The following is a 22,958-nucleotide window of genomic DNA, read 5'->3' as shown; positions in this document are numbered from 1 at the left end:
TCCTGGAGACATATGGGACCTCTGCTTGTCCAGACCGTACGTTGAATTCAAAGGCCAGGAAACGGATGATCCACAAACTTCATTTGAGAAGGTTGAAGGGGCAACACCTAGTTCTCTAAATAGCAGTTGGAAAGGGGGTTCATGTGCCAGGACTCAAGTGAGGCCCTAGAATCGAAAGAGGCCTAAACCAACAAATACTCATAGGCTCCAATTGTCGGACATTGAGCAGATGCGAACTCATCCATTGGACCCTAAACCTCAGTGGAAGCACCATGAGGGATCAGAATTTTCTTTTTCCAAATGGTCCAGAGAGGAAAGGTGAAGAAATCAAGAAAAGCTCCCACTAAGCATCTGGCTATACTGCCATTTTTACTCCCAGACTTCATTGTAATTTCTTAAACATTTAAGGTAAACCCTTCTCTTACTGAATTTTGGTGCACAAGCCATAAGAAAGTTCTCTTTTGTGAAGGTTTGTCTATACTTTAGTTTCTCAGTATGAAACCTCAAATTATAATTAGGCATGAGGTCTAGAACTGAAGATCTGTTTACAGCAGATGAGAGAACATTTTCTTATAAGGCTCCAAGCTGGTGAAAGTGTCTTCCATCTGAGGACAGTCTCTGTGGAAATAGATTAAGACATCCCAAAACTAAAGTTACCAAAGTTAATCACTTCACGCATTTTCTGCTGCTATCAACTTGGTAAATTGGCAGGTGTAAGAATTTTAAGTGACATTTACTACTAACATTGCTTCTTACAGTATTTAGCCCCAAAGCAGTAGAGAGAGCGCACTCTGTGATAACAGCAAAAATCCGCCATCTGAGGCTTGGTCTGAACAATGCTGGTAAAGCCCACCTCTATCAGCAGGGATGGGAAATATGTAGAAAAGTTGGCTGCCAACAAAAAAATATAATTTTTTTTTTAGGAGCCAGGAAAACCTTCTCAGCTTTTGGGGGCTCTCTCCTGTTTTGTTTATTTTAGTTTGGGGGCATGGGGGGGGGATTTGCAATTATTTGGTTTACCCCCCCCCCTCCCCAAAGGGAAGGGGGGAGAGGCCACTTTTCTTCCCTCTAACTATTCTCCTCCATTCACAGCCACCACGCTCACCAATCCCTATCTCCACCCCATTTCTTCCTTCTAGCCTCTCTCTACCTGGGCCCCAACTTGTAGGCGCTTTGTGCCAAATTGTAGGTGTCTGGCAACCTAGCACCTGGGGAGTTATCTAGTCCTGCATCAGTTGTATGCTTATGGGTTGAGAGAATGAAAGAGGAGTTTTTGAAATCCTTCCAAAAAGGTATACAATATAAGGCATCAAGATCTGTGTAGAAACGATCCTGGTCATTTATTTCAATGTCAATATAGAGCACGAACCATCTTGGAATAACCATATTTGTGGGGCTGTTTTTGGTGGCGATTTTACAAATAAGAGGCAACAATATATGCTGAAAATCCTGTTTGCCAGAAAGGACTGTAAAAGGTGGCCATGTACATACCGTTACCTATCAAACTGACAGAGGAAGAGATTTTATTTTAAAAAGTAGCTGTACCCCACTGACCATTCAACAGAGATGTAACCCCACCTCTCCAGAACAAAGCCAGCATGTTTCCATTTTCCAACCTTCCACAGCAACGGAATTTGTCAGTCCTGCTCCCTGCCTGTCCCACCCAGCTGTACGAAGAGCACATGTTATCTCTGCTATGTACTACCCAGAGGGTGCCCCCTCAGCCAGCACTGGAATTCAGCACCAACAGAAGGACATCACAGCTTTCAGGGTATCTATATCCACACACAATGTTTCAGGTCAATGTAGTGCTTATGTGACAGGTGCCACACTGACCACATAGGAAACTAAAGTCCTCCAATTATCCCTAGAGAACATGGCTAGCACCAGTGAAATATCTGCTTTACATATACCCTTCAGTTTTGAATCTGTCAATTATTTAAGCATTACCATTACTTTGGATATCGCAAAAAGACTCATTGTGATACCCTTCTTCACTATTCTAGTTGTCATCCTAAATGGTTGAGGGGAGGTTAAGACTATGGAAACTGTTTTGCTTTGCTTAGTTTTCTAGATATATATATTTTTTTAATCATCAGTGCCAAGTCTCACTGGTTGTGATATTGATGCTGCTTTGGGATGGGAGGGGGTTCATTGACATTCAGTTTCCAGTTGCAATAAAAGTTTAGGCAAGACACTTGCCATGCTGAAATGCTATAAGGGTGGCAGTGTCTGTATGAGAGGCGATTCAGGTCAGGTGGTATCTTTAATTAGGGTATTAAATGATTTTGGTGATTAATTTAATTATTTTAGAAATTATCTCCCAATATGGGCAGCAGTGCTTCCAAAACATTGCTGTTTTGGGCCCATGCAGTTGATTGATATCTGATTCAAGAGAAGTGCGACAGACCGTGGTTGCCCTCATTTTGAGATAAGTTATATTCATTTTTTTGTTTGGAATATTTGAGACTTTTTTTTTTTAAATAGTTTTGAATAAAGTCATTGAGGTGCCAGATTGATCATTGACGCAATATCTGATTGAGCATGAAGCTCACTGCGTGGCATAAGGCTTTTGATTAAAGCTTTTGGCAAAAGTTTTTGATATTACCTTGTACAGGTCATAGTAATTCTTTTTTATAAACTGAGTTCCTTCCTTGGCACTTTTATGTTTACAATGTCATCCCCATGCTCTGGCAGCTCCCTCCCTCTTCAGCTTGCAGTGCCCTCCACAGCACCGACACTTGACAGCATAGCCAATTTTTCATTCTGAATGGGCAAGTCAGCGGGCCCCCTTCAGGACTGTTCACACCCTTCCTGCCTCCCTCCCAGTTTGTCACCCCTAGCATACTAGATACCTCAATCCATTTGTATTCTGGAAAGAGGTACCAAGAAAGGGCTTTAAAAAAAAAACAAACACACACACACACAAGCTTGGTTTGCCTTCACATACATGACAGCATAAGGTCTTGTGGCATTTTGGACCCCAACCCAGGTCTCACTGATCTTACTTCTTCAGTAAGTCCTCCCATCCCAACCTCAAGGGTTAATAAGTTGTTGCTGATTGCAAGATTTGGTGGGATGCAGGATCCATTTATCTTTCCATACCAAGATAAACATACCTAGGATTCTATAATGTCTACAGTAAGGCAATTTTTTTTGCCGTAAGAGTGTGCCATCCCTGAAGCAACAAAATCCTTGGTACAATTCTTTTGGATTTCTGTACCCCCCCCCCAACGCATCTATCTGTACCTTTTTGGCACTGAATCCCAACTGCCAACCTTCAACCACACCACAAGTTATCTTAGATCCCTTTTCATTGCCTCTACTCCTTCAGGTAGGGTCTACTCTGTTACAGATCTTAAGTGTCATCCAAAAAAAGAAACTTCCATCTAACCATTCCGAAATATCGCTCACAAAGATATTTAACAGAACTGGTCCCAGAACTGATCCCGGAGGCACTGCACTTATCACTCTTCTCTCCTCAGAGTAGGTTCCACTTAAGACTACTCGCCGTCATCTGTCAGTCCCCCAGAGTTCTGATCTAATCCACCACCTTGACCCACTCCCACGCTTTTCAATTTGTTCATTAGCCTCCTGTGTATGACTGTATCCAAAGATTTGCTGAAATCAAGATAACACACATCAAGTGCTCTTACTTGATCTAATTCTCTAATCACGCAATAAAAAAAAAAAAAGTATTTGTCCAACATGATAGTCCTCTGGTAAAACAAAGTAGGCTGATCACTGAGAATTACATTTCAAGAAAGGCCAAAAACAGGTTCTGTCTTAATCAAAGCTCATCCAGGAAACTTGTGTACAGAGAGTAGACCACACTGGACCTAGCTAAATGCATAACTTAAATTTACATGTTAAAAAGTATTTCTTTCTTCCCAACCTTACCTATAGTTTTGAAGTTTGCAATATCTGTCACCAAGACCCCATCACATCTAGCAGAGTAGCAGCTGCCAGAATCCTGAATGTAGGATGCCCTTCCTTCACCACTGGGAACATTGCTCATGGAAGCACCTTTATCAACCCTTTGAAGATTGCCATAGCATCCCCAGGTGTTATTGCAATCCTTTTAACATATAAGACCCATGGACTGGAAATGAATACTTTTGTAGGATAGATAGGGAGGGAGGAAGCAAGCAAAGATAGAAGTGCTATAATGTAACTTCTGGCTTTAAAAATTGTTCTCAATTACACTCCCCAAACAGTAAAGTATATGCCTGGGGATTTTACACAGGATAGTTGCTTCAATTCAAATCTAGTTTTGAGAAAAGGCTACAGTTTAATCCATTCAGCAGGGTGACTGACAATTTATTCCATATGGTGAAATTTGAAGAATGATATTCCATAGCAAATTAAACCATTTCAACTTTTTTTTTTTTTAGGAATATGTGTGTGTGTGTATATATGTGTGTGTAACCATTTCAGCACTGTTAAACCTGAACAGACTTGCCAGGGGTTGTGACCACATGAATTTATCTTATTTGGAACTGCAGTGCTTTACCAGCTTGCTAGATTAAATTGTATAGGACTTAATGTAGATCGGAGCAGTTGGTAAGTGGTGAAGATGCCTACACAGGAATGTGAGAGACTGGTAAGATACCAATTGACAGAACTGCACTATTCATTTACATTCATGCAAACATGCAAAAAAGCAACCAATATTAAAATGTAAAATCAGTTTGCATGTAACCATGAATGTGCCAACCAGGCCTAGGAACCACATTGGCAATAAGCTAGGGCTTGAAATACAGAGCGCAAAGCATAGAACCCCATTCTTTCCTAGATCTATGCGCCCTATACCCTCATGCACACCACAATCCTACTCAAGAGCTTCCCTATGAAAAACTTGGGCTGTGAGGCTGTGATATAACAAATAGTACTGTTACACCCAAAGAGCTACCTCAAATCTATGAGTCAAGAGGGGAAAAAAAAAAAAAAAAAGAGTTAAGGGGTGAGGTTCCAAACAAGAAAAATGTATATAAATGTACAAATTGCTCGGTTATGAGGCACATTCAGGGAGGACCTGCACTGCAGAATCCAAACTGCCCTCCAGATATGCCACCATTGAATATGAAAAGCTGACTGGGGTGTGCACCCTCTAGCAGATTTTTTTTTTTGACCCAACAGCTTCCTCCTGCTTAACTAGAACCAGAGCTGGGACCTGGCACCAAGGGCCTTCATCTGCAATCACCCACAGATTTTTCATATTTTCTCCCAGCTTAGTTCAGTCACCGCTGTGAATCTTCAGCTGGGGGCCATGCACTAGGACTCCTTCTAGAAACCTGCAACCATGGACACTAAACCTGGCCAGTGTTGCGACTGCATGACGACAGACTCCCTCCCTTCCACAGCATTCCCATTCCTGGCCAACATGGGGAGCAGAAAACCCGAGCTTGGAATCGAAGCCAGGTCCCTCTGAATGGCAGTGTATAACACTGCCACTGAGCCACCTGGCTAGCCCAATCTTACTGATTTTATGGTCAGTCTGCTGCAAAGTAATGGTCCCCTTTCTTCTTCCTGAAAGCAGAAATGAAAGGTCATCTTTTAATATGAAGTTGCTTGAAGGACCATTGGTTGCATAAATCCTACCTGTGGATGCCTGTTAAGTGGGCAAGAAGTGTATTTGGAATTTTTCTCCTTGGCATGTGAGCTCCTTACTCTATTGAAAAAGCTGGGAGTTGGGGCAAAGGGTTTCTATACCCTAAAGCACACAACTGTGGAATGACTATGCACTCTTCATGTTGTCCATCTCCCATTGGTCTACCACGACCAGTTGGACCCTGCTGGATTTCTTAATTGCTAGCATGGCAAAGAGCTGAAAGTTGCAAGAATCACACCAATAAAGAGCAAGTCACTACTAAATAAAGGAGCCGGGGGGGGGGGGGGGGGAGGAGAATGGGACGCTTAATCCAAGCAAAAATAAAAGTTTGCAAAACAATCTGGATTAATGTGTGCTGGCTGCTGCCCTCCCCGCCTCAGCACAATGCAAACACAGGGAATGCTGATTACCTGAAACTTGAGGTCAGCCAAGTTAGGCTGTATTCTGCCACCCCTAAAGAGGCCAGCAACAGCCAGGAGCAAAGGTTAGGTAAAGAGCTTAGGGGATATGAATAAAGCAGGAAAGCCCATTTCAGCGCTGCCAACCTACTCAAGTCATCGGGTTTCAGTCCAGTCCTAAGCATCTAATTTGCACCCCAATGTACTGTGGTCCTTGTCATCTGCTTTACTAGGCCAAAGTCTGTACAATGGGAGTCAGAAAACCAACACTAAAGATTACAAGGACCAGAACTGGTTTACTAAGAAAGACAGGGAAAAATCAATTCTCCCAAAGCCCAACAGTTTGAATCATTCCATCTTTTCTTGAGTACTTAGTGGGTTAAACTTGGGCTTCTTACCTGCACAAGCAGGCCTTCGTTCACTGCAATAGATGGAATGAATCAAACTAATAAGTAACAGGAGACTCAACATCTTTATCATGCAGAGCAAGCTATCAATCAGAAGACGACTGAACTCGATGGACTATTGGTCTTCTTTCAATCTAGCCAATTATGACACTATATAACCTTCCCAGGAAAAGAATGTGTGTATACAAATAAACCCAGAATCAGGAAACCAGCAGTGGTTCAAAATCTCATGATAGATTTTTCACCTGCAGTGAGACCAAGCCAAACAAGTTAGAAAGGCATCTCATATAACATTCATATTACATAACAGTTTTAAAAGGAACAAAACTCAATGAGTAATGTGCATAACTTGCTAGAGACAAGTTCCTGGATGTAATAAATGACTGCTTCATGGAGCAATTGGTTCAGGAGCCAACGAGAGTGGGAGCTATTTTAGATTTAATTCTTAGTGGAACACAGGATTTGGTAAAAGAGGTAACGGTGGTGGGGCCACTTGGCAATAGTGATCATAACATGATCAAATTTAAACTAATAACTGGAAGGGGGTCAATAAGTAACTCTACAGCTCTAACACTAAACTTTCAAAAGGGAAGTTTTGATAAAATGAGGAAAATAGAAAAAAAGTGAAAGGTGCAGCTGGCAAAGGTTAAAAGTGTTCAGGCATGGACATTGTTTAAAAATACAATCCTAGAGGCGCAGTCCATATGTATTCCATGCATTAAGAAAGGTGGAAGGAAGGCAAAACGATTACAGTCATGGTTAAAAGGTGAGGTGAAAGAGGCTATTTTAGCCAAAAAAAATCCTTCAAAAATTGGAAGAAGGATCCATCTGAAGAAAATAGGATAAAACATAAGCATTGTCAAGGTAAGTGTAAAACATTGATAAGACAAACGAAGAGAGAATTTGAATTGAAGTTGGCCATAGAGGCAAAAACTCATAATAAAAACTTTTTCAAATATATCTGAAGCAAGAAACCTGTAAGGGGGTCAGTTGGACCATTAGATGATAGAGGGGTTAAAGGGGCTCTTAGGGAAGATAAGGTCATTGCAGAAAGACTAAATAAATTCTTTGCTTCCGTGTTTAGTAATGAGGATGTTGGTGAGATACCAGTTCCGGAGATGGTTTTCAAGGGTGATGAGTCAGACGAACTGAACCAAATCACTATGAACGGGAATATGTAGTAAGCCAGATTAACAAACTAAAGAGTAGCAAATCACCTGGAACGGATGGTATGCATCCTAGGGTACTGAAGGAACTAAAAAATGAAATTTCTGCTCTATTAGTTAAAATTTGTAACCTATCATTAAAATCATCCATTGTACCTAAAGACTGGAGGGTGGCCAAGATAACCCAATATTTAAAAGGGCTCCAGGGGCGATCCGGGTAACTATAGACCAGTGAGCCTGACTTCAGTGCCAGGAAAAATAGTGGAAACTATTCTAAAGATCAAAATCATAGAGCATATAGAAAGACATGGTTTAATGGAACACAGTCAACATGGATTTACCCAAGGGAAATCTTGCCTAACAAGTCTGCTTCATTTTTTTTAAGGTGTTAAACATGTGGATAAAGGTGAACCGGTAGATGTGTATTTGGATTTTCAGAAGGCGTTTGACAAAGTCCCTCATGAGAGGCTTCTAAGAAAACTAAAAAGTCATGGGATAGGAGGCGATGTCCTTTCGTGGATTACAAACTGGTTAAAAGACAGGAAAAAGAGTAGGATTAAATGGTCAATTTTCTCAGTGGAAACGGGTAAACAGTGGAGTGCCTCAGGGATCTGTACTTGGACCGGTGCTTTTCAATATATATGATGTTATCAAATTTGCAGATGATACAAAATTGAGTAGTTAAATCACAAGCGGATTGTGATACATTACAGGAGCACCTTGCAAGATTGGAAGATTGGGCATCCAAATGGCATATGAAATTTAATGTGGATAAGTGCAAGGCGTTGCATATAGGGAAAAACAACCCTTGCTGTAGTTACACAATGTTAGGTTCCATATTAGGAACCAGCACACAGGAAAAAGATCTAGGCATCATAGTGGATAATACTTTAAAATCGTCGGTTCAGTGTGGTGCAGCAGTCAAAAAAGCAAACAGAATGTTAGGAATTATTAGGAAGGTTAACAAAACGGAAAGTGTCATAATACCTCTGTATTGCTCCATGGTGAGACCACACCTTGAATACTGTGTACAATTCTGGTCACCGCATCTCAAAAAAGATATAGTTGCGATGGAAAAGGTACAGAGAAGGGCAACCAAAATGATAAAGGGGATGGAACAGCTCCCCTATGAGGAAAGGCTGAAGAGGTTAGGCCTGTTCAGCTTGGAGAAGAGACAGCTGAGGGGGGATATGATAGAGGTCTTTAAGATCATAAGAGGTCTTGAACTAGTACATGTGAATTGGTTATTTACACTTTCGGATAATAGAAGGACTAGGGGGCATTCCATGAAGTTAGCAAGTAGTACATTTTAAACAATCTGAGAAAATTCTCACACACTCCACGCACAATTAAGCTCTGGAATTTGTTGCCAGAGGATGTGGTTAGTGCATTTAGTGTAGCTGGGTTCAAAAAAGGTTTGGATTTCTTGGAGAAGTCCATTAACTGCTATTAATCAAGTTTACTTAGGGAATAGCCACTGCTATTAATTGCATCAGTAGCATGGGATCTTCTTGGTGTTTGAGTACTTGCCAGATTTTTGTGGCCTGGTTTGGCCTGTTAAACAGGATGCTGGGCTTGATGGACCCCTGGTCTGACCAGCATGGCAATTTCTGTTCTTAACTTGACAAAATTAAAGTGCCAATGACAAAATTTAAACAGCACAAAAGCTGCTCCATTTTACAGAGTCAATTTAGTACAAAGGGTTCTGATCTCCTGTGTCAGAATCACACCCCCAACTATACAATTCAGGAAAATAGAGTTCATAACTCCATAAAAACATATTTAGATGAATACTGCAGCCATTTCAGCCTTTGAATTGCTCACCTGTTCTAAGCAGATCCCAAAAGATTCCCCATATGCCTGTACTTCACGAGTCTCCAGGCATGCATCCAAACTCAGAAATGGAAGCACCCAAAAGCCTGCAAACTATAACAGTCCAGGGGCCAACAGCAAGCTGAGAAAGTCACATCTGCTCCCTCTGCCAGATAATGACAAGTACATTTGCAGCATATATCTATTAATAATTTGTGCAGCACAGTATAGTAGGCATGCAAGGTACTGTATAGACAAATAAAAGACCCTGCTTCTTGGCCTTTACAAATCTAGTTAAAGCAGGCAGACAGACAGACAAAACAAAAGAGACGGAGGTAACAGTGAGACCTCTAGTAGGAAGAACAAAACTAGATGGGATTAATCAAGGAAGGGGCAACTTTAAAATTCTGTAATCAAACATTTGTTTTCCACCATTTGAATCAGTTTTAAAAGGGGATGGCAAAGCACCTCGACTCCTGTTGGGTCATAAACAAATGAAAACCAAAAGGGCAGAGATTCCCTATTTTAAAACTCTGCAATGCCTTGCTGACATCGACAGATAATTCTGAAGAAATCCCACATGAAGATAAGAAGTTTCACCCAAAACTAAAAGCAGCCTACCTTCCGGGAAGCATGATCCACGCATATATATGAAAAAAAAAAAAAAAAATTAACACCCCCCCCCCCCCAGGCTAAAAAAATGTAGTATGGATAGGACACCAAACATTTAAGTTATTACAACACACACACAGCCATCACACTAGTCTTGTTTTTGGCTGGTGCTTAAGTCTTCTAAATATTTTACCACTTCTGCCGGCAGCAGAGACTAGATCATAACACAGTGGGATGTGCTGACATCTTTCACCAACACAACAGGAGCACAAGAGGCTATTGCTAGTACCCTTTCAAAAGCACAGGGGATATGCTCTCTGGTTATGTCATACTGCGAGTGTGCCATGTCCTGACCTTTCCAGCAAACAAGCTGGTCATTTTTCCAACTGAACTATTTTTCAGAAAGATGTCCTTGGCAAGGAATGTTTGTTGCAGGAAGTGAGGTGTGTCTCTTGGAAAAGAATTCTCCAATGAAATTAAAAAAAAAAAAAAAAAAAATTTCAGCCCAAACACTGAGAAGGATGGAAAGAGGAAAGGTAGGTTATAAACAGAACTGAGATACAGTTCTGAGCCCATCTCACTAATGGTCGACAAACAAAAGCACCACTGGCAAGGAAAAACAAATATCTTGGTAACTCAGTCAGCTGAACAGAGGGAAAAGTACAGTTCAGTGATGTCTACATTTTAGGAGGACATCTGAAGGAGGCCAGAGAGAAAAGAAAAAAATGGCTATAACAAGCTACAAAACCGAAAATGCTTAAGCAAGATAAATCAATGGATGGATGCTTCTGATCTGGGTCAATGACCCAGTTTAAGAGACTCACAGTATCGTTAAAGTTCCAAGGTTTGCAATTACCCCAAAAGGACATCCTGCTCTCGAAGCTGCTAAGACCTCAAAATGTGACAAAGTTGAGCTTATGGAACCTGCTGGGTTGACTCCTGGACATTATCCCATTAAAATTTTAAAATGTTCCTTCTCTTAACAAAAAGGTGGCAAATCCATACATACTCTTAATTCCAGCTCTAATTGTATTCGAGTTTTACCCCCATGACAACCTTCCCCACCCAGAACCGGAAAAAGATGCACATTCCAACTCTGACTCTCTTGAGAAATTCTATTTGGTCCAAAGCTCACACAGGACAGTGTCTGTCCAAGCGGATTATACAGAAAGATGGCGATACACCAGACAGTGGTTTGGTGGCAGTGTTGTCCTGTCCATTGCAGAGGATCTTTCCTTCTGCTTCCCATGCTGCCTGGGGCATGCCAGTGATTGACAAAGCTGACTTCCAACAACTCTCGTAGCTTCAGCTTCTATGTTCCTTATCTTACTGTTATGAAACTAAGAGGAATTGCTAAATATACAGTTAACCAGAATAAACTATGTTTTTAATCTGATTTAATATTAAGAGCTAGTATCATATTGTTGTAGATAGGCTTTATGTTATGATCATGCACCAGCCCTGCCTCTAATTTGTCTGCTTGTGTATTCTTGAAGCTTTTTTTTTGTATATACTTAAAATAAGTAACTAAACATTTTTTAATGCTTCTCTGGATGAGAAAAGTAATGATGGTTTTCAGGGGTGATGAGTCAGACGAACTGAACGAAATCACTGTGAACTTGGAAGATGTAGTAGGCCAGTGTGCAGCGGCGGTCAAAAAAGCCAACAATGTTAGGAACTACTAGGAAGGGAATGGTGAATAAAATAGAGAATACCATAATGCCTCGATATCGCTCTATGGTGAGACGGCAGCTAGAGAACTTTTTGTAATTCTGGTCACATCTCAAAAAAGATATAGCTGCACTGGAGAAGACAGAGAAGAGTGATCAAAATGATAAAGGGAATGGAACGGCTCCCCTATGAGGAAGGGCTGAAAAGATTAGGGCTATTTAGCTTGGAGAGAGATGGCTGAGGGGGGCATATGATAGAGGTCTATAAAATCATGAGAGGACTAGAATAGGTAAATGTGAATTGGTTATTTACTCTTTCAGATAACAGAAGGATTAGGGGGCCCTGCAAGTTAACAAGTAGGACATTTAAAACAAATAGAAAATTCTTTCACGCAATGCACAATTAAGCTCTGAATTCATTGCCAGAGGATGTTAGGGTAGTTAGTGTAGCTGGGTTTAAAAAATGTTTGGATAAGTTCCTGGAGGAGAAGTCTATAAACTGTTAAGCTGACATTGCCATTACAGTAAAAGTCGCGGGAGAGCGCCCGCTCTCACGGTGCGCGCACAGGCCACTCTCCTGTGCATGCGATTCAGTAAGTTAATTTAAATTAGGGCCCACGGTAAAAAAAAAAAAAAAAAAAAAAAAAAGGTGCTAGGGACCCTAGCGCGTCCCTAGCGCCTCTTTTTGGACAGGAGTGGCGGCCGTCAGCGAGTTTGACAGCAGACGCCGGTTCTCAAACCCGCTGACAGCCACGGGTTCGGAAACCGGACGCCGGCAAAATTGAGTGTCCAGTTTTCAACCCGCGAGCTGTGGGCCCATTTTAAATATATATATATATTTTTTACTTTTGGGACCTCCGACTTAATATCGCCATGATATTAAGTCGGCGGGTGCACAGAAAAGCAGATTTTGCTGCTTTTCTGTGCACTTCCCCAGCGCCGGCTGAAATTAACGCCTACCTTTGGGTAGGCGCTAATTTCTTAAAGTAAAATGTGCGGCTTGGCTGCACATTTCACTTACAGTATTGCGCAGGAATAACTAATAGGGCCTTCAACATGCATTTGTATGTTGCGGGCGCTATTAGTCTCGGGGGGGGGGTTTGGACGTGCGTTTTCGACGCGCTATTACCCCTTACTGAATAAGGGGTAAAGCTAGAGCATCAAAAATGCGGGTCCAATGGCGGGTTAGTGCACTGAACTGTATCGGCCCATTAGTGAATAGTTACTGCTATGTTTGGGTACTTGCCAGATACATGAAACCTGGATTGGTCACTGCTGGAAAAGGGATGCTGGGTTTGATGACTCTCGGTCTGACCCAGTGAGGCGGATTCTTATGAGTTCAAGTTAACAATGATTAATGACATGAACATGGGGGGAAGTTGAAATATGCAGCATATAGGAAAATGAACTAGAGTTTGGAGTGTCCTATGTGATAAATTGAGGAACAACTATGCCAGCATTCCCATTAAACATTCCAGTTCTTCTGTTGCTCTTCGTGCATCACTCCTATCGTCCTTTTGCCAAGAGATACTCATTACTTACTGACTGGGAGAGAGGAGTTCACCATTGCCGAGCAAATTTCATGTGCTAGAATGGCTACAATCATGACCACTGTGCTAAATTGTCCAAAAACCTGAACTCTTTGCTGCAACTATCTCTCGGGAAAAACTCAATAGCTATTTTTCTGGTGGGTGGAGATGGGAAGGACCAAACAATTTCTTCTGTTCTTCTGGGCTTCCAGCTCAGAAATGGAGCTAAGGTCCTGCCCCATAAGTTTATTTCCAATATAACATGCTGAACAGCATTCATTTATGTTGGCTCAGCATTGTTGAATGATTCCACAGGAGGTTTTAGTTGGAAGCTTGGTATACAGGTTACAGGAAAAAAGTAAAAGCCTGGTTATATGAACAAGCATTCTCAGAAGGATAGGATTAGGATAGACAGCTGTGAAACTGCGGAGAAGAAACAGATTGGGAGATAAGTGGAGGGTAGGGTTTATAGGGTATCATGCCAATTTGGGTTATGTACTGGTGTGTGTGGTGTTTTTATCTTGTATTTTTATTTAATAGGTTTCAAATCTGAAAAAACCCCACTAGTAGTGGAATTAAGTGGAATATCAAATTGAAATATATATAAAACCCTCAACCTTCAATGATGCAACAGCTAATGCACAGCAGATTTCATTTTCATACCATAATGTACTCCAGTTTTTATTTCATTTTATACAGATCCCATCTAAAATTTACTTCAAAGCACTATCACCAAAACAGTCTACACTGTTTACTCCGGATGTCTCAGCAGCTGATTGCAGCCCTGGGATACCATAAGATAATATATGTTAAGTGGTAAAGTACCTCAAGAAGGAACTGCCAGAGTGGAGAAGTCTAGATGGTTAACACAAAAGGAGCTATTGCAACAGGCAATAATTCTTTATGTCAGGAAAGTGAATAAGAGAATACAAGGGATCTCAGAAAATATAGGGGAAAAGATGGGAAAGGCAAACCAAAACAGAAAAGGTAGTCAGGACAGCAAAGGTGTGAACAGAAGGAAAATAGCTAAGGCAACAAAGCAGGATGACGACTCATTTTTCTGTTTGGTTTTTTTTGTTGTTGGTGTTTTAAGATATCTTACTTAATGAAAGGAGATGGGACTGCAAGACAAAAAAAGGTGAAAAGGAATGTGTAAAGACAAGGATAAAGTTAAAATACTTTTTTGGGTTTAGTGCTGACCAAAGCTTGGATTATTTTTTCCCCCAACTTGTCTATATTAAATTCCATTTGCCATTGGATGTCGAAGTTCCCAAACTTTCTAGATCCTCCAGTGGACCGCACTGTTAGCCCGGGTTTGGCCGCGCGTTTGACGCGCTAGCTTTACCCCTTATACAGTAAGGGGGTAATAGCGCGTCAAAAACGCACTGCCAATCCCCCCAAAACTAATAGCGCCTGCAACATGCAAATGCATGTTGATGGCCCTATTAGTTATTCCCGAGCGATCCAGAAAGCAAATGTGCAGCCAAGCCGCACATTTTACTTTCAAAAATTAACACCTGCCCAAAGGCTGTCGTTAATTTCTGCCGGCGCAGGGGTAGTGTACAGAAAAGCAGAAAAAACTGTTTTTCTGTACACCCTCCGACTTAATCATAGCGATATTGTCGGAGGCCCCAAAAGTAAAAAAAAAAAAAGTAAAAATCTGCCCGTGGATCGGAAGACGGACGCTCAATTATGCCGGCGTCCATTTTCCGAACCCGTAGCTGTCAGCAGGTTCGAGAACAGACGCTGGAAAAATTGAATGTCTGCTGTCAAACTCGCCAACAGCCGCCGCTCCTGTCAAAAAGGAGGCGCTAGGGATGCGCTACTGTCCCTAGCGCCTTTTACCGCGGGCCCTAATTTGCATAGGCCACCCTCCTGAATCGCGCGCCGGCTCTCCCGCGCGTTTTTCTGTATTCACCTGATAGCCTGGTATTGTCACTCCATCCTCTAGTTTATAATCATTCAAATCCAAGTAAAATTGGGCGTCTTAAGGCCTTTCGTACAGGAACCTCTTCATACCTGTCCAGCTGCTTAGTAGATTATATCCCAGGTCGCTTACACTCCCTTCATCTCAACATGATCTTATCTGGGTGTCCCCCCCCCCCTTTTTTTTTTTTTTGAAATTTATGAAGGTACACAGGGGTAGAGTCAGGAGTAATCTTCGGAAATATATATATATTTTTTTTTTGCAGAGAGGGTGGTCGATGTGTGGAACAGCCTCCTAACGGAAGTGGTGGAGACAAAACCAGTATTTGAATTAAAGAATGCAAGGGGAAAAAAAACAGGGGAATCTCTAAGGAAGTGATGAGAATTATGCAATTAATTGGACAGATGGGCAGACTGGATGGCCATATGGTCTTTTTCTGCCATCATGTTTCTGAAGGTCTTTTGCCTTTCTTGCCCCTTCGTTCTGGAATTTGTTACCGCTCTCTGGCTTGAAAGGGAATATTAGTAGTTTTCTAAATTTAAAAAGTCCTTTTTATTTGCACTGGCCTTCCCAGAATGTGTTTTATCCCTTTTTTTTTTATCTTACAATGTAATGTTGTTTATTGAATGTTTGACTTTTACTCGTTACTAATTTCACGTTTTATGATTACTATTTATGATTGTGGTTTTACTTATTGTCCATCTCTGATTTATGTAAGAAAAGCGATACATCAAATATAAAACTAAACAAAATTGAATAGTTCTGAGCTTAGTATCGATCCTTGGGGCACTCTATGTGCCACCCCCACCCACAACTAGCAAACTTTCTTCTACATGTTTGACAATTTTGTTCTTGATAACTGTCTCCTGCATCTTACGTTGTACTGATGTCAGGCTTACAAGTCAATAATTTCTCAGAACTTAGAGAGGTTCTACTCAATTCTTTGGCGGTAGGAGAGGTTCCAAAACACTGGCCACCTAATCGCTCTTCATAAACATGGAAATAGGAAGCTATCAGACTGATTGCCCTTTTTTCTCTGTGGTAGGTAAATTAATTGAATTACTGCTAAAGGAAAAGTACATGGAAAAATATTCTAAAAACTTTGGTGCCAGCCAAAGTTTTATGAGCCAAGCTTAAAAAAATAAAGTTCCTGGTAAGTTGTTTTGGTTTTTTTTTAATACTCTGTTTAAGCTACTTTTTTGCATTTTTCATGCTTGTGGATCATTTTGAAGGGGGGAGGGCAGATTCCACTTTTTGCCTTCCTTCTCCTTCTGGATCTAGGCCAGCAGTGGGCAGCAACAGAGATGTCTCTCACCAGGCCCAGCAGCCTCTATCCTGAGGTTAGATCAGCGATAGTGAGCCTGACAGGAGCTGCAACAGCATCAGGCTCAAGGCCTTAAATTCCTGGCATTTTGTATAGCCCTGATGGAAAATCAAATCCAGAAAGTTCTAAAATTTAGGTAAGAATGCTTAACATGGTCTTCCTCTGACTAAACCAAACACATTTCTGGCCTACTCAAAAAACTGATCAGATTAGGGGTGCGCACTGGCTATACTATACCTTGATTTCAGTAAGGCTTTTGAAACTATTCCACACAGGAGGCTTACAAATAATTTAAGAAACCTGGGGTGGCTTCCAAGATGTTAACAGGTTGATGTAATAAGGTGCACGTGGCTGTTCACACATTAGCACATTTCATGTGGATACAACTTTATAATTTAACAAGGAGTTTAACACACTAATGTAAGTAAAACTGTGCACAACTTAGCGCAAATCTATAAATACCTTACACTAATCGGCATTAGCTATTACTGCTTAACTTGCTTTTTTTTTTTTAATGCTGGAACATTAACTCCTGGTCAGAGATGGAGTAAAGTTTCATAAGCTAGTATAAATATATGTGACTGAACCTGTTGATCATAAGCAAGGGTTTTCTTCTTAGGATTTATGCACAGAAAACTTTCTGTATGTAAAATTGTTTTCTGACCACTTTCTGTACATATTTTCGAGTTAGCACACTTCTTTTTAAACTCCCAGTGCATTAAGCAAACATTAGCTTACATAATCAGAAATTAACTTTTAATGTCTCAGAAAAGAAAGTGTGTGCTGCAGTTCAGCATACTTTTTTTCTCATGTCTTATTACACTGGATCTAAGTTAAGAACTGGTTAGGTGATGGGCAAAGGGTTTTAGTACTTGGTATTCATGCCAAAGGAAAAAAAAGAAAAAGTCCACCAGTGGAATGCCTTAGGGATCAGATCTGCATTCAGCACCGTTTCATATATAAATTTTTTTTTTATAAGCGATATTGCAGAGTTGTTGGTAGGAAAGCAGGGCTGGAAAAAATCTGGGTGTCTAAAATTTGGCACCTGGAACCAGGAAGAAAGGCTGGGGGGATAGAGGGCATAAATAGGTGCTCCACTGGGACCACAAATAGGAGGCCAGGAGCATCAGCCGGCTGAGGCAGGATGAGGGGCTGAAGGGAGTACCTGAGGCTACTGTGAGCGGCAGAAAAAAAAAAAGTGACAGCCACCTTGCGGAAAAGAGGAAGATCCAGGTCTAGATGGAAAGGAAGCAGGGGCCAGACTGCAGAAGCAAGAAAGTGGAAGAGAAAATCATGAAAGTAAACAGATAAAGCATAAACTATAAAGAATCCCCCCCCCCCCCCCCGATTCTTAAGAATGTAAGCTCGCACATAAGTTTTCTAAATGTGTTTCCACCTCAGGAAAGGTTTATCTTTTTGCAAAGATACAAAGATCTGCAACAGGACAGACACTCCTGATGGAAGAAGAAAAAAAATAAAAGGCATGATCACAATTCTGGCAACTACAATTAAAATTAAAAAAAAGAAGTGTAGCATCATGCATTTAAAGCATAGAAACCTAAGAGAAGTACATGATGGAGCATGAGGTACTTATGTGCACCAAAGAGGAGAGAGATCTTAGGTAGCAAAGCAGTATAACAAGACAGCAGCCAAAGCAAGGCTAGCATGCACAGGATGAGGTATGTGTACAAGAGGGAAATAAAAAAGGATTATAAACAGGGCCAAGAAGTGTTATTTAAATAGTGAAGAGTCTAAAGCATAAACCCTATTCAAAAGAGACTTAAGGATCTAAAAATGTATAAGCTAGAAGACAAGAGGAAGGAGGAGGAAAATGATAGTCATCTGAACACCTCAGAAAGGTATTAATGCAAAAGCAGCAAACTTTTTAATAAAAAGTTCTAGAACAAGGGGTCATGGTATGTAACTGAATGGGGATAGACTCTGGAGTAAAAAGTGGAGGGATACATGGAACAGGCTCCCAGTGGAAGTAGAGGGCAAAAACAATAAAATTCAAGAAAGTATAAGCACAGGGAATCTCTAGATAAGAGGATGGGAGGGTAAAGCCTGAGTTTCCTAGGTCTAGTATTTGCATCAGGCATGGGGAAACCAGATGGGCCATAATTTCTTCTATTTCTATGAAAAAAATGAGAAGGAACAATAGCTAACAGAGGACAGGGCTTCAGCTCAAGAGGGGTTTGTTTAGTTTTTTTTTACTTCTCCCCATCTGCTTTAAAAGTGTGGTGAATTTCATGTGTAACAAGAGAGGGAAGACATGACCTAATGGTTAAAGCAACCTGCTGAAAAAAAAAAAAATCCCACATCTCCCACTGTTACTTTTTGCCATCTTGGCCAAGACAATCTCTTACTGTTGCCTCAGGAATGGACTTATTGCTCATAATTCTAATAATGCTGTAAGCCACCTTGAGCCAATATTAGTGTCCTACCCCAATGCATATCAAACTCCAGAATTTTTTGTTTGTTTGTTTTTACAAAATGTTTGCTGTTTTTTAAATAATCAAGTCAGACCCGGCAGAGCTATGCAAGCTCCAAAAATCAATAAAAGGTGATGATTCATCTCTATAAAACAACTAGTGCATAAAGGTTGGCACAAACACACAGAAATCAAGCCATTGCTGAAACTCAGAGCAAACAATGGGGACTAGAACCCTTATCAAAAGGAACTCCTTTTCCCAAAATAAATTGGCCAACAATATGCTTTGTGAAGAGACCCTTTAATGTTTAAAACAAATTCAAGCATGGGAGATACACAGGAAGAAACAGACTTCCCTCAAATGTTTTCTGGTTAGTACAATGTCTGCTCACCATTACCATAACAGTTTTCACCGTCATCCACAAATGAAATCCTGGCCAGAATTGAGACTTTTAGAGTTTTCAAACCTGATGAGAGAAGCCTGTCAGCTTCCCACTTAAAATCATTGGGTAGGAACACATTGAAGCAGCACAACTATACTTAATTATCATTGCAACATCTCTTTCAAGCCTCCCTTCAGGCCTAGGTTTTGGGTAAAGCTAAAAGTATAGGAGAAAATGAGCCTCTTTGCCCCACTATATTCAAATTCTCGGCGTCACGAACATTCACAGCCCACTGCCCTGCTCTTAATACATAGTGGCCCCAATCTATTTTTACCTACAGAGAAATGAGCAATGCAGGCCAAAGTGTTAAGAGTGCCAGCAAAGCAAGGAGAGAAACGCCAGGGCCTGATCACCTCACGAGGCAAACCAAGTAGTGCGAAAATGTATATAGTCTTGCAAAAAAAAAAAAACAAAACTAGGGCTATACTCCACATCAGGGAAAAGGGCAGCATTCGCTAAGCCAGTCTATTTAATTGTGCACGGCCTCAGCACACACTTGCAAAGGGGCCGGGGCATAGGGCGAGGATTAGCTGAAGGCTGCATTACTCACTTTGCTTACAATCTAAATCTACGGCAACACCGAGCACTTTCCTCACGACCGAAATAACTCCGTACGGCACCGAGGGCCTCGAAGACAGGCCCCGCCCCGCAGAAAGACAGCAGAAAAAGTGACAATCTGCGGAAATCACACGCTTCCAGCTAAGAGAAACCACGTTGCCTTCTGCGGCTGCGGCAGTGGAATGCTGGGTAGCGGAGGTGGGGAGGCTCCGGCAGGGCAACAACGCCGCCGCCGCCGCCTCCCCCCCGCCCCCTCGCCAGCGCTCGGGAAGGGAACGGCGAAGGCGCCAGGGTTCCATCCGCGGAGCCCACGTCCCAACCGCTGCCTCCCCCCCGGAACTTTCACTGGCTGGAGCGCGCTCTCCATTCAGCCACTTTTCGCCACCCCGCCTGCGCACATTTTTTTCTTTTTTTTGGGGGGGGGGGGGCCCTGTTCCAAAAATAAAGCGACGTAGAAAAACTGGAGTACGGCGCGGGCTACTTTACTCCAGAGACCCAGAAGCGAGGTTTTTAGAATTGGAAAACGTGATCTACGAGGAAGAGAAAAAAAACCCCCACAAAACGTTGTGTGTTTCGATTTCTACGAAAAGTCGATCGCATACGTTCAGCTCCTTCCCCGTACGTTTTACCAACCTAAAGCTTACGACGATGAACAGAAAGAGCTATTAACTTATCGCCAGCCGCTAGACTTCTAAGGCATCGGCTCATTAAACATTTACAGTTCCGTGATTACAAGGCAAACAATTTTTTTTTTGGGGGGGGGGGGGAGAAGGAGGATCCACTGAACCGGTCAATGATCACCGTCCTCCCCCTCCCCCCCCCCCAAAAATGCTGTTTCACTCTGTACATGTCATGAATTTCAGTACATCCAGTCCCCTCCCCTCCATCCCGTGTCCGGTTAAGGCCTTCCTGTATTGGTCTCCATACACACACACAAAAAGCCATATTAAAAGGGGGGAAAAAAACACGAAAGACATAGCAACCTCGCCCCCGCCCGCACTAAAACAGAGGGAAACGCCGCTCCCTCCAGCACTGCAGCGGCTCGCGGTGTAACACACTCGGCAGCATGCCGCCAGACATGCACCCCCCCCGGGATTAAAGAGCGGACGCGCCCCGCTTCCGATCACCCACCTGGCGGCGCCTGCCCGTTGACAGTGACGCCGGGCCCGGCAGCGTGCTTGATCCACGGGTTCACCTTGGGCGGGGGGGCCTCGATGAACTCCTTGCGGCCGTGGCCCTCCTCCTGCTGCTGCTCCTGCTGCAGGCTCTCCTTCTGCAGCTGGTTGCTGTCCTCCTTCTGCTGCTTGCTGCTGAGGGGCCTAGGGGCGGCCGCGGCTTCCTTGGAGCCCAGCCCTTCCTCGGCCTGCTGCTTCTCGGCCCCCTCGCGGGCGGCCGCCGGCGGCGGCCCGTCGCTGCTCTTCATGATCTTGCCAGCCAGCCCGTGCTCGTCGGCGGGCGGGAGGGGGTTGCTGGGCGGGAGAGCCTCTACCTGAGTAGCCATTTCCCCCTCCCCCTGGGAAGAAAAGCGGCTTCCCCCGGCTCCTTTCCCACCGCCCGCCCCCCGCAACGGAGAAAAAGAGCCAGCGAAACTCTCTCTCTCTCTCGACACCCCTCCCCCCCCTCTCCACGCTCAATAAGGGCTCCTCAGGCCCCGGCACCTGCACGCTGCTTCCCTCCCCCCGCCCCACAAACCCTTGAAGGGGGGAAAAAAAGGACCTACGCGCGAGACACAACGCGCGTCGACCGCCGGGGCTGAAAAACAAAAAACGAAGAATTTAAAACCACGGCTGACAGACGGCGGCTGCCACTTTAAATCCAGCGAGGCTGCCTCGGCTCGCCTTTCCCGAGCCGCAGCAATATGGAAGGAAAGAGAGACCACGCGACTGCCACTCGCGCGCACGCCTTCTTCCCTGGCGCCGCGTCGTCCAGCGTGGAAGGCGATCGCGCGCACGCCCTGGCTTGCCGGAGTGGTTTTATTTCATTCTTATTATTTTTTAAGCGGGCCGTGAGGCGCGTGCGAGAGAAACGAGCGGAGACGAGCACGTTACCTGATGCTGCGGGGAAGGGAGAGGCGACTGCGGCGCTGGGTGGATGTCGGGAAGGAGGAGGGGCCTTAAAGAGACAGTACTTCTGAAATGCATAGGTATTTACAGAAAAGACAGCCAAAGGTCAGCATATGGGTGGCGGCTCTTTCTGATTTTTATTGTACAACCCTACATTAATTTAAACAAAGTTTCTCCACCAGGCGTGGAAAAAAATCGGATTGGCTTTTAAGCGGTGTCCCTTTGGTTTAAAAAATTGTCCCTTCCAATAGACATTATTTATATTTCGCTAAATCAATATGCAATGGGAAAGTATATAGCTAAAATATAATATACCTAAAGCTAGGTAAGTTATCACATAATTATAGAAGGCATAGTTGCATACCTTAGGGGCCAGTTTTATTAAGCATTTTTTCAATAGGCAAAATAGTGGGGGGGGGGGGGGAAACTTTGATGCTATTTTCTTTTTTTATTTAGCTCATGCCTTTTCATTAGTAATTCAAGGCGAGTTACATTCAGGCACAAGCTAATACGTTTCCTGTTTTCAGGGGACTTTACCATTTTGTATGTGAGGCAATCAAGGGTGAAGTGACTTCCCAAAGTCACAAGGAGCATCATCTGGATTTGAGCCTGGCTTCCCCGGGCCTTAGCCTGCTACTTTGATGGTCCATCCAGGTCTTACCTTCATCTACCTAAAATGCTTCCCTAGGCCCATACACGGAGCTTATGCCTTGAATGCCATTTCTTACTTGTGACAGAGGCCTTCTGTCACCACTCATTTCTCAGTGCATTTGAGCCACCTGGATGTGGTGCCTGAATGCCTGTGTTGCTGTCATGAGAGACTTTGAGATAAGCACTGGAGTTCAGGCACTGAGCAGCTCACATTGGTTGAAAACTGCACAGTGCCAGAAGCCATCAGCTGTTCCAGAGGCAGGGCTAATAAGGTATGTTGGAGTAAGGTGTGGGAGGGGGATAGACAACTGGCTAGGAGGTGGCTGGCTAGCTGGTTGACTAGCTTGGGGGAGGGG

The 22,958-nt window shown here is 42.9% G+C and overlaps 1 protein-coding gene across 3 annotated transcripts in view; it reads right to left on the bottom strand.

Annotated features, from left to right (window-relative positions):
• The window catches only part of LARP1 (La ribonucleoprotein domain family member 1), a 144,027-nt gene extending 122,548 nt beyond the window's left edge, over nucleotides 1–21,479 (bottom strand). For all 3 annotated transcript variants that reach the window (XM_029584059.1, XM_029584060.1, XM_029584061.1), the window contains exon 1: nucleotides 21,020–21,479. In XM_029584059.1, the coding sequence (XP_029439919.1) occupies nucleotides 21,020–21,389 (370 nt within the window). In that variant the 5' untranslated portion in view covers nucleotides 21,390–21,479. The remainder of the gene's footprint in view (nucleotides 1–21,019) is intronic.
• Nucleotides 21,480–22,958: the final 1,479 nt, after the last annotated feature.

The sequence above is a fragment of the Rhinatrema bivittatum genome, chromosome 18 (genome assembly GCF_901001135.1).
Source record: "Rhinatrema bivittatum chromosome 18, aRhiBiv1.1, whole genome shotgun sequence".
Classification (NCBI taxonomy): Eukaryota; Metazoa; Chordata; class Amphibia; order Gymnophiona; family Rhinatrematidae; genus Rhinatrema; species Rhinatrema bivittatum.
Note: the sequence above shows the minus strand (reverse complement) of the source record. Positions and strands in the feature narration are given on the sequence as shown.